The following is a 12,489-nucleotide window of genomic DNA, read 5'->3' on the forward strand; positions in this document are numbered from 1 at the left end:
ATCTTTGATGTTAATTTGATTTACTAAATTATTTTAGTGGATTAAGATACTGTTATATAAATATACTTTTCTTCCCTGAATTAGAGGTGCAGCTACGGTTTCATCATTAATTTTGTAGACTCACTTGTTTGTGAAATAAATCAAGATCTTGTCTGGGCAAGTTTCAGATAATGTATGTTAGTCTTTTAATTGCTTTTTTCTTGTTTTGTAGAACTCCACAGGAGCAACTTCGAAACATGCTGCTGGAGACATTCATACCTCAGTGTAAAACCGCCAGTGAGGCACAGTGTTCTCAGAATGAAAATGATGAAGATAGTGATGGTTAGCTCAGCCCTGATTAGATATTTTCAAATTTATTATTTCAAATTATATACAGTAAGCATTGATCAGCATCTGCTTTTGGTTTTCTTTGCTGTATCATTCTCAATTGGACAATGTAGCCTTTGTCTCCAGATCAAAATCACCCACACTCTTCTTCCCATTCTCTAGATTTACTTTGCCTTAATTTAAATAGTTTCACTTAAAAGTTGAATGTTAAGAAGATGTATATTTAACTTGAGCTAGGGAAATTGACGGCATTTAAATCTTTGTGTGGATGTACAGGAGAACACTAATTTTTTATTGTTGGCTATATTATTTGAAGATAGGAAATTATGAGGTAAGGTATGTTCTTTGATGATATTATTTTCTAATCTTATTTCCTAGTTGAGGAGACCAAAGTACAACAGCCAGCTCTTTTTCTGCCAGTAGAAGAAATAAACGTAGAGAGGCCTGAACCATCTTTAAAAATAGTCGAACTAGATGATGTAAGTGCATAATGACCATTCATATTACTTAACAAACAGGAAACTCATATAGTTACAACTATATGCTATTTTCAACAAAATTTCTTTCATAATTCAACATAGCTTAATAGGAAATTTACAACTGTTTAAATTGAAACACTCTAATAGGAAAAAATAGAGTATTATTTTTAATGTAGACAGTAAATTTGTGAGCTGAATTGATTACTGTGTCATCTTTTAGGAAGCATGTGGTATGGGAGATGAAAAGACATTTCACTCTTTTATAGAAAAGTAGTTTAGTGTTTGTTTTATTTAGTTCTTTATGTTATCAGGCTTTTAAACGAGATTAGTCTCATTATATGGCATCTGTTTAACAAAATTTGTATACATTTAGTTTCTTGAATGTCAATTAATATTATTTTCTATTTAAAGGAAAAACAGTATTAAGATTTAAGGGATTTAGTCTAACAATGACTTGAATACAAATTTCTAGTAGATGCTAGGTAGAACCAGCTAGAGCTGGAGCTGCTCAGTGCTAGAGCTCCAGGTAAAAGGTTTAAATTGTGACAAACTCAGTACATCTCTGTCTAGTTATCCAGTAGCTGAATGGCCCACTTCTCTTCAATATTGCTGTTACTGTTATTGTCACAGAAAAAGACCAGCTTGGAGGAAATGCCTTTTTAATACTACTTTCTTCATGTTAGTAGCTTCCGCTTTGTGTGTGTGTGTCTCTGTGTGTGTACCTAGCAACATTTTTATTTCTCCTCTGGATAAATTCAAGATATTGAACAAATAAATACATCTGCACATGCATATATATGTGTATGTGCTTGTCATTAAAGTGTTGATGCCGAGAGTAAACTTACAACATGCTGGCCAGAGAAGTAGCAACATCTTAGTCACTAATCTCCTCGGCACTTAGTAGTTACATAATGAGACATAAGTTGTTATTGTTGGTTCTAGATATGACAGTAATGATAAAGTGACTGACTGCAAATGCCCTCAACAAATATCTGATGAATATATTTAGTTCTCTTAGAACTCGTGTTCTATGGCATATGGTCAGAGAGCTCATGACAATATTTATAGCAGGAAAATTCTCTAAATGTTACCCACAAGTTAGCTGGTTAATGTATAGTAAATTTATTGAACATACTAACATTATATAACATGCATTTAATAAGACTTGCGAAGAGGACATTGAAGATCCAGGGAACTTCGTGCCTTACAAAGTTGAGTTAGCTGATGCAGACAGCCAGCAAAGGTAAGACATTTCTAACGTGCTTTGATGTGTATTAAAAACCAAGAAAAAAATCAGCTGTCTCTTTAAATGAGAAATTCATACATAAAAAACATGTGACTTTAAAGTATGTTTAGAATATGTTTTACTTAAGCCATGTTTCAATTTGTGTACAATAGTGCCAATATTTGTTGGCATTCAATAGTTGGAATATTTTCTATAATAGATTTATACTCCATATCTGGATTATTTAATTGATGCTTCTGAATTTAGGGATTATTATTTGAAATGGCTGAGCATGTCTTATTTCGTAGGAGCTTTCTTTTCTCCAAAGATACTCCGTGGATTTTCCTTACTTCGCTTTGTTATGAACCCTAAATAAAAACAGGTATAATTAGGTTGAGAGACAAAAAGAGCTACGAAACTATAGATTACTTCCTATTATGTTCACTGTGTGATAAAGCAAATACATGAAGAATAATGGTTCACTTTGTAGCTGTTTTGTAGAATTTTGTCATTTCCAAATAAAAAATAGTATCTGGTTGTGTCTGTTAGTAAGGTTAAAAATTATTCCAAGTCCCCTTTGATGTTGAAACTTTAGCTAGGATTTCAAGTGTTTTGACTACAGAGCATTAAATTGGGTAAACACCAAAATGAGGTTCCTGTTAAGCAGCCCCTAGACCGATTCTTTGTTTATATATTCACATCAACGTAGGCCCCTGTCAGCATTTTGTAAGAGCAACAGGCGTAAGTGATGCCCTTGGACTCGAAAAGCCCCATGTTTGGACAAATAGACCCAGACATCTAGCAGCAAACTGCTTTTGGCAGGAGACAACATTCTAGTCAGTAGATTAGAGGTTTATATCTACTACTGTATCCCAAAGGAAATGAACGGCATTCCTGTTCTCTAGTTTCATACTTTTATATATCTTATCTGAAGTCTTTGCTTTGACCGCCTCACCATGTATGGTGTTAGAGAAGGCAGAAAAAGCTACTGATCATGGTGTGGCAATAGTTTTGCAGCTCAGGTTTGGAGGTGCCCATAGAGCTTCTTTTCTAAGAAGAGACTTAAAGGATCATAAGTGACACAAGGAGACCTTCTGGTTAAGCAAAATCCATGAGTTTTTGTGATAGTACTATATAGAGCTTACGTAACTATTAGGTATTTTTAAATATATTATTCAATTCATAGAAAATATTATTTAAATTATAACTATGCTAGTATATAGTAATCATCATGAGAAATTTAAACATAAATACCATATACGGCTTTTTAGCTCTTTTAGTTCATTCATGAACAAATAAAAAGTTTATGTAAGTAACACAACCTGGATTTTAATGAGCTTGAAAGATAACTCCATTTTTAGAAGAAAGAATACAAGGAGCAAAAAGTATTTCAGAATGATTTAAAAAAGAAACTTTCAATTGAAATTTTGCAGTTAATCAGATTTGGCCCAGTTGCTTATTTCTTTTACATCCATCACACTGTTTAGTTACTTGTAGTTTAGAATGTGTCCGCAGTAAGGTTAAAATAAATATTGTTAATATGAATAACTCTATTCCATGAAGGTTTTACTATATTTGCTTTAATAAGCTTGTACTTTTTCTTTCTTTTTTAATATGATTTCTTTAAATTCTGTTATTTTGCCTGTCCCTAAACATGAAAGTTGCTCATTTCATGATTATCAGAATACTTTTCTGTATGAAAACGACATCCATCAACATCATGTTTTCACCAAGGGAAAAACAGACCTCTTACGTCTTCATTTGAGCAATAGCTCTTCTTATGGCAAAGATAATTCAAAAGGTAAGTTTTTTTCTTTTGCTTAATATTGTTAACAATGAACATTGGTAATTTAATAAAACCAATTGAGTATTGCAGTATACAAAAGATTTGCCTATAATGCTGTTCATTGTAAACCCAGAAAATTTACTACTCAGAAGAAAATTTATTGAAAATATATAGTTTTCTAGAAAATACTCTTTTCAGTCAATAGACAACAGTGTTTGTATTTGGAAGAAAAAGCACCAATATAGGTCTCTCTAAAAGTTATTATGGATGGAGCTAGCATTTAAAAGGTTATATGGATGAATTTTTAGTGACAAAAGTCTGATTGGCCCCCTGTTGTTCTCCCTTGTGTTAAATCTTTTCCCAAGATATTCAGATTTGATGTAGAGTTTCACATAAGTGATAAAACCAAAATAAAACAAATCATCTTGTTTGTTTACCTACATTGCTATTACTGGTCATTCGCTTGGGATCTATAGATTAGAATGCTGTGTGCGACTGTCTGTTTTCAATCTCCAGATGGTAAGATCATCGTTTAAAGACAGTCACAGCAAAGTATCCTGGGAGTCAGATGTTGTTTCCATTTCTGTCTTAAATCGCTGTGTGACCTTGGATATGTCACTTCCTTTCTTAGACCTCATTTTCCTAAATTAAAATATAGGAACTAGATTACTTTCAATTTGCCTTTCAAATATTATGCTTGATCTACTTAGGATTTTCAGAAAAAACAATAAATATATCTTATGTGAAGGATGTGAGAGATACTAAGACTGTTGTTTAAAATACTTGTAAAATTGGTGATTACCTTCTGATTGGGTAGCAGATGGTAGAGAACAGTGATTTGTGGTAATCCTGCTGGTTTTGACATCTTCAAATACTAAGCCTGTAAATCATTATGACTGACTATGAATGATACCCACATGGGAACTTCGGACTTTACAGGGCTCTGTATTTCTAATCCAGAAGGTATTTTTTTCGCCCACCTGGTGTATGGTGTCCCAGTTGCCTTTGAGAAAATGGCGAACATAAATACCTATATGTGTTACTTTAAAAATACTTAATTTTTTCGAATAGACTTTATTTTTTAGAGAAGTTTTAGGTTTACAGCAAAATTGAGCAGGAAGTACAGAGTTCCCATATGCCTTCTGCCCCAACAAAGCCATAGTTTCTCCTCCTCAATCAACATCCCAAAACCAGAGTAGTATATTTGTTGCAATCAACAAATGTACATGACACATCATTATCACCCAAAGTCCATAGTTTACATTAGGGTTCACTTTTGGTGTTATACATTCTATGGGTTTGGACAATGTATAATGACGTGTATCCACCATTACAGTACAAAACAAAATTGTTTCACTGCCCTAAAAACCCTAGATTACCTTCACAGAGCACAGGCTCTGCTTTTTATAGTTTCTGTCCCCTCTCACCCCTAGCAACTACTGATCTTTTTACTGTCTCTATAGTTTTCCCTTTTCCAGAATGTTATATAGTTGGACGCATATAGTATGGAGCCGTCTCAGATTTTCCTTTTTCACTTAGTAATATGCATTTAAAGTGCCTCCATGTCTTTTCATGCCTTGATAGCTCATTTTCTTTTAGTGCTGAATAATATTCTATTGTTTGGATGTACCCTAACTTATACATTCACTTACGTAAGGACATATAGTTGCTTCCAAGTTTTGGAAATTATGAATAAAGCTGCTATACACATCTGCGTGTAGGTTTTTGTTTGGACATAAGTTTTCAATTTGGGTAAATACTAAGGAGCATGATTATTGGATCGTGTGGTAATAGTATGTTTAGTTTTATAAGAAACCACCAAACTGTCTTCCAAAGTAGCTGTATGATTTTGCATTCCCACCAGCAATTAATGAGAGTTTCTGTTCTCCACATCCTCTCCAGCATTTGGTGTTGTCAATATTTTGGACTTTTGCTGTTCTAATTATTGTGTAGTGATATCTCTTTGTTGTTTTCATTTGCAATTCCCTAATGACATATGAGTTTAAGTATATTTTCATGTGCTTGTTTACTGTGTACTATCTTCTTTGATAAGGTATCTGTTAAGATCTGTGGCCCATTTTTTAATTGGGTTGTGTTTTTTACTATTGATATTTAAGAATTCTTTTGTATATTTTGGGTAACAGTACTTTATCAGATATGTGTTTTGCAAATATTTTCTCCCAGTCTGTGGCTTGTCTTCTCATTCTCTTGGCAGTGTCTTTCATAGAACAGAAGTTTTTAATTTTAATAAAATCCAACTTACCAGTTATTTCTTTCATGGATCGTGCCTTTTGGGCTGTAACTGAAAAAGTCATCACCGTACCTGAGATCATCTAGATTTTCTCCTGTGTTCTAGGGATTTTAGTTTTGCATTTTACATTTAGATCTATGATCCATTTTAAGTTAATTTTTGTGAAGGATAAAGGGTCTATGTCCAGATTCATTTTTTTGCATGTGGACGTCTGGTTGTTCCAGCACTGCTTGTTGAAAAGACTATCTTTTCTCCATTGTATTGCCTTTGCTCTTCTGTCAAAGATTAGTTGACTACATTTATGTGGGTCTATTTATGGATTCTCCATTTTGTTCCATTGATCTATTTTTCTGTACTTTTGCTAATACCACACTGTCTTGATTACAATAGTTGTATGGTAATTCTTGAAGTAGTATAGTGTCAGTCCTCTGACTTCAGTTTACTCCTTCAATATTTCGTTGGCTACTCTGAGTCTTTTGCCTCTCCATATAAACTTTCCATATGACTTGCTGGGATTTTGATTGAGATTGCATTGAATCTTCTGATCAAGTTGGGAAGAACTGACATCTTGACAATATTGAGTCTTCCTATCCATGAACATGGACTATCTCTCCAGTTATTTGGTTCTTGTTGTATTTATTTCATCACAGTTTTGTAGTTTTCCTCATATAGGTCTTGTATGTATTTTGTTAGATTTATACCTAAGTATCTCATTTTTCAATGCTAATGTAAGGGTATTGCGTATTTAATTTCAAATTCCACTTGTTCATTGTTGGCATATAGGAAAGTGATTGATTTTTGTATGTTGACCTTGTATCCTAAAAACTTGCTAAAATTGTTTATTAGTTCCAGGAGTTTTGTTTTGCTTTTGTAGATTCTTCGGATTTTCTACATAGACAATCATGTCATCAAAATCAGATTTATTTCTCCCTTCCCAATCTGTATACTTTTCATTTCCTCTTATTGTCTTATTGCATTAGCTAAGACTCCCAGTAGGATGTTGAAAAAAGAGTGGTAAGAGGGGACATCCTTACCTCATTCCTTATCTTAGGGGTGAAGCGTCTAGCTTCTCACCATTAAGTATGATGTTACTATAGGTTCTTTGTAGGTAGTCTTTATTGAGTTGAGGAAGTTCCCCTCTATTGCTAGTTTTCTGAGAGATTTTTTTTTATCATGAGTAAGTGTTAGATTTTGTCAAATTCTTTTTCTGCATCTATTGATACAATCTTCTAATTTCTCTTCTTTAGCCTGTTGATGTGACGTTAGATTAATTGATTTTTGATGTTGAGCCAAGATATCTAATTTTTATGACTTAACAGGGCTTCCAATGACTAGACTAAATTAAATCATACCTATACTTTCTGCATTGCATTTTAAACATTATTAACAGGCTGTTTCGTCACTTTCAGCAGCAATAGATCCTAATAGTGGAAGTTTGCAATCTTGAAAAAATATTATGGTGGTTAGTTTTAGACATTTAAATATAGGAAACAGCATCCATTTCTACCAAAAAAATCAGATAATTTCTATTCAAGTTTAGAAGGGAAGTACATCATTATTATGGAAGTTTCATTAAGTACCCTTTATAAAGTTTTTATAAGTTATTGCATTTCTCACAGAATTTAAGAGGTGATAGTTGTTAGAAGTGAAAGTTCTAAATACTATGTATAATTGCAGAATTTTATAAACCTTTGATTGCAACAGGTCTTTTAGGCTGCAAGGCAGAATTTACATCACTAGAGACTATTTTAGTCATAGCCTCTACTATTTTAGATGGTCTATTTATAGAGATGAGATATTTATATTGGAAAGAGAATAGTTATAATCAGATGAAGCAGTATTCAATCTTGATAATGGTATACACATTTTTATTTTGATTGAAAGCAATATGGTGCAAGCTTTTTAAAGACTTTTCCTTCTTCAGAAAATTTAGCCCAATGTTTCACAACCCTGGCTGCATATTATCATCACCTGGAGAATTTGCTGGAGGGGGGAGAACACCAAAACAATGCTTGAGTCCCACTGCCAGAGTCTGATTTAATTGGTTTGGGGTCAGGCTCATACCCTGACACTTTTAAACAGTACCTTCAGATGATTCCATTGTGCCGCCAGGTTGAAAACCAGTGATCTAAACTGAGTGATTTATTTAAAGCAGACTTAATGAAGTAGGTGACTAATATAATCGTGCTCATTTTGTGGCTTTCCAGAGGCAGGTGTCCCAGCTTAATCATTTTCTGTGCCCCTAACTGCTGCTGCTCTTTCATCTGGCAGATTTCCCTCTGCCCTCTGCTCAGCACTAGGCATGCTAAGGAAAAGAAGTAAAACGTGGAAATAAGGTTCCCTCTGCATTTTGTCTCATAAATTGCTATTGTAAAACTTGAGTGGGTGAGAGGCTAGGAAAGTGGGAATTGAACTACAGGCTGAAATAAAAGTTTGCCTCAATTTCAAGATTTCATTACAAAACAAAATCTTAGCTCCCTTCATTGGTCTCACTCAGGTTCGAATGTATATATAAGTAAACTATGATTATCATTTATGAACATAAACAGAGTAAAAGTATTTTAACACTGAGAACTCAATAAAGAAATGTTGAGGGGCCGGCTCTGTGGCCGAGTGGTTAAGTTCCCGCGCTCCGCTGCGGCGGCCCAGGGTTCAGATCCTGGGCACGGACATGGCACCGCTGGTCAGGCCACGTTGAGGCGGCGTCCCACATCCCACAACTAGAAGGACCTGCAACTAAGATATACAACTACGTACGGGGGGCGGGCGGGGGGGTGTTTGGGAAATAAAGCAGAAAAAAAAAAAAAAAAGAAATGTTGATAAAAGTGTTTACTGGTAAAAGTTGACACCACAGAACTTTTTGTTTATGAACAGTTTAATCAGTTTATTTGCTTAAATTTATTTAACTTCTGTAAATGTGTGTTTTCAATAGCAGGAACTTCAAATACAGATTGTGACATCATTGTGGATCCTGATGTTTATTCTCCTGCGGTTGAAAAATTAGGAGAAAGCAGCTTTTTGGAAAGAACTTTCAGAGAGCAAAGTATAGATACAGAAAGTAATAAAAAATCTGTTGACTCCTGCATATCACTTAGGGGCAAGGATTCTTTGCCAAATATAGATTTAGAAAATCCTTCCAGTAAGGAGAAATTATCTCAAGACATCAAAGAATCCTTGGAATTTAGCAATCTGCATGAGAGGCCAAACTTTGAAGATTCTAAACCTACAGAGTCACCACTGGTAAATCTCTATTATGTTATTATATTGAAAATTTTATAGGAAACATCATAAGAAAATTTCATACTGACACAATGTATTCTTAAATGCTACTTCCTGTTGAAATTAAAATATGTTACCTTGTATTATCACAAGATAATAGAAGAGTGACTCATATGGGAAAGAATGTTAATGACTATGAAACAAATTCTAATAAAGTAAATGTCGTTATAACATATAGTTTTCTATGACAAATAATACTTTAAGACCCATCTCATGCACCATGCTAAGAGTGCTTTTACTTTCTAAATGAAATTCATTATTATGATTAACTTAGTATAAGAAATTCCATCTAGCTTTTTACTGTATATTCACTGGTTAAACTGAAATAAATACAGATATGTAGATAGAATCAGTTTTTGTGGCTTAACGTCAATTTAAGGTTTAAAAGATAATTCTTTCAAGAATATTGCTAATAAAGAAACGGGTGTAGTTTTTGTTTCTTCTTAGAGGAAAAAAAGGGTAAATTAACTCATTATTGCACTATTGCCAAACTTTAAAATTATATTTGAATCTCTGTTCTATATACTAAAAATCTTAGGTAATCATGATTATGAATAATAAATGATTTGGAAATTGGGTAATTCAAATGTTAAATTTTTTGGAAATTGGGCCAGTCAAATATTTTAACAATGCTTTAAAGTTATTTGAAATGAATCTCTCTGATGACTGAACTGAAAGTGGGACCAAAAAAGTAAGAGAATGAATACTTGAGCTGCTGCTGCTTCTGTCTGGGGCATTGGATTTCTGAGCCCACTTCATGACAGGTATTCTCCGTTTTTGAAGTGGGAAATTGGAACTGAGATCTCTGCAAAAACCTTAGATCCCTAAAGTCTGCTCAGTCATTGGAGGAATACACTAGGAAACATTCTCACAGGTGCAGCAAGATGAAAGGAAAAGGATGTCTGCAGGGGATCTGGGCCAAGTCAATAAACATCTTACCCGAAAAATGGATATCTTGGGCCTTGCTTTAGCATAGGTATAGAATTTGAATGTACATTTCTTGCTCAGAATCTCCAAGCCAGGAAATTCACAATGTTCATCCATGCCTTTTGATATTCTGATGTGTCTGGCAAAAGTAAATCCCAATCCCTCCTAGAAAGACATTCCCACAATTTAGCCGATATTAGATCCCCCAAAATAAAGCCCCACTGCACATGGGCTTTTCTATCCCCTCCTCTAATGGAGAAAACAATTGATCCTAGAAGGACTTTCTGCAAACAGAACAACAGGGACTCTAATTTCTCAGGTTCCACAGGGCATCATGAAGAGGGTGAGGTGCCATCTGCACAAGCAGGGTGCTGGCTTATAGGAGGAAGAATCCTGAGCACGGTGAACCCACTTCTTCTATACTGGACGTCAGCCTTCCTGACCTTTGCCCCAGGGCGAGAATTTATCTTCTATAATCTAATAAAAGGCATTTAGAAAAAACTCACAGATACATAATCTATGGTAATTCATATAATGGAAAGCAATGTAGCAGTTAAAATGAATGAAATAGAGCTACTTTTATGAACATGGATAGATCTTAAAAACATGTTAAAATTTAAATGTAAAAGAACACATGGAGTATGAGTCTGGTAGCATTTTTGGAAACATTTAAGACAATCGTAACTTTTTATGGATACACTCAGGTATAACAAAAGTCTAAAACCTGTACTGGAATAGAATATGCAGACTTCAATGCAATAATACAATTAGCTCATAAAGTCTAATATATAGATATCTGAAGCAAGTCTTTTAAATTACTGACATTAAATTGTGTGGTCAAGTTATGTGTTGTACATATCTACATATTGCATAATCAACATTGAAATGTTAAAAAACTGCTAATCATATTTTGATCCCTTCTACCATTAATGTAAAAAGTAAGTGTAAATGATTACATCATGGAGCCCGGTGCTTTATATATAGTGGTAGAATCTACTTTCTTTTCATCCCTAATGACTAGACAAGAACTGTTTTTATTCTCCTCCTTTCCTAGTCAAAGTCATTCCCTGAGCAGAAACTCCTTAGAAATCTGTTGTGCTCCAGTAAAAAATTCAAGAGTGAGCAGTAGGGGCAATTTTCAGCAATGACGTTTCTTGACTTCCAAATGGAGTGTAAGAAAGTTCATTTTGCGCTTCACTTTTCAGAAATTGAGTCCTACATAAAGGTGGCACTGCCTGTGGAATTAAGTACTAACTTGTCGAGCAGCAGCAGTGAGGTAGGGTCGCGTGCCAGGAAGAACATGGACAAGTCAGGGGCACTTGGTTCTGGTTGTGAAACTACTAATAGTTAACTTTGTGAGTTTGGAAAAAACAAACACACCCACTCTCGTTGTTCTTATCTGTCAACCAAGGCTTTAAAACACCTTTTCAGATTTGCAATTGTCTAGACCAAATATGGGCTCCACTGGAGCTGAAAGGGTTCTGTGAATTGGTAATCAGCGTCTAGAAGAGCCAGTGAAGATGTCAAGAGTAGAGAGGACTTAGATTTGTCTTTGAAAGAAATGCTTTATTGATCACCAGCTTGGTTTTGTAATTTATCTATTATATGACTTATAAATTTGGATAGAGTTATAGTAATTTTCTTTGTTTTGGTTACCCCCTTGAAACACTGCATTTGGGCACTAATTAGATCCATTAGGGAACTGTTAAATGCTTATAGCCACTCTGGTTATATTTTAAGTCCATCTAAAGCTCTCGTGACTGAGTCTCTAATCTGTTTCCTACTAGACTCATGTGCTTTTAATCCCATTTAAATTCTTCCCTAAGATGAAAGCACATCAAAACATGAATTCATAGGGTGGTGGAATCAGCCTAGACTCCAAATCAGACAGATCTATATTCAAAACCGAGGTCTGCTAGCGTCTAGCTCTATAAACTTTACAAATTACTTAGCTCGCTCTTGTCTGTTTTCTACTTGCATATTTGCTTCACGATGAGTACTTTGTTAACTTGGATTTATGACCATGGTCAGATCAGATTTATTCCCATCAGTATTTTACTTTCATCTTTGAGATTATTTTATGTATAGACAAAGACACTAGTTCAAAAGCACAGCATATGAGAGAGACTCTATTTTTCAGAGTAATTTATATGCAAAGACACTGAGGGAAGAAAATAAAGGAAAGAAAGGAAAAAGAAAACCTTTGTTTCATGAA

At 34.3% G+C, this 12,489-nt stretch overlaps 1 protein-coding gene across 12 annotated transcripts in view; it reads left to right on the top strand.

Annotated features, from left to right (window-relative positions):
* ZBBX (zinc finger B-box domain containing) overlaps positions 1–12,489 on the top strand; it is a 108,838-nt gene that overhangs the window by 69,451 nt on the left and 26,898 nt on the right. For 11 of the 12 annotated variants that reach the window (XM_046657793.1, XM_046657796.1, XM_046657787.1 and 8 more), the window contains 5 exons: positions 212–321; positions 706–806; positions 1,970–2,049; positions 3,693–3,832; positions 9,001–9,308. In XM_046657793.1, coding sequence (XP_046513749.1) covers positions 212–321; positions 706–806; positions 1,970–2,049; positions 3,693–3,832; positions 9,001–9,308 — 739 coding nt within the window. The remainder of the gene's footprint in view (positions 1–211; positions 322–705; positions 807–1,969; positions 2,050–3,692; positions 3,833–9,000; positions 9,309–12,489) is intronic. The other variant, XM_046657799.1, reaches the window with a different exon arrangement.

The sequence above is a fragment of the Equus quagga genome, chromosome 4, assembly GCF_021613505.1.
Source record: "Equus quagga isolate Etosha38 chromosome 4, UCLA_HA_Equagga_1.0, whole genome shotgun sequence".
Classification (NCBI taxonomy): domain Eukaryota; kingdom Metazoa; phylum Chordata; class Mammalia; order Perissodactyla; family Equidae; genus Equus; species Equus quagga.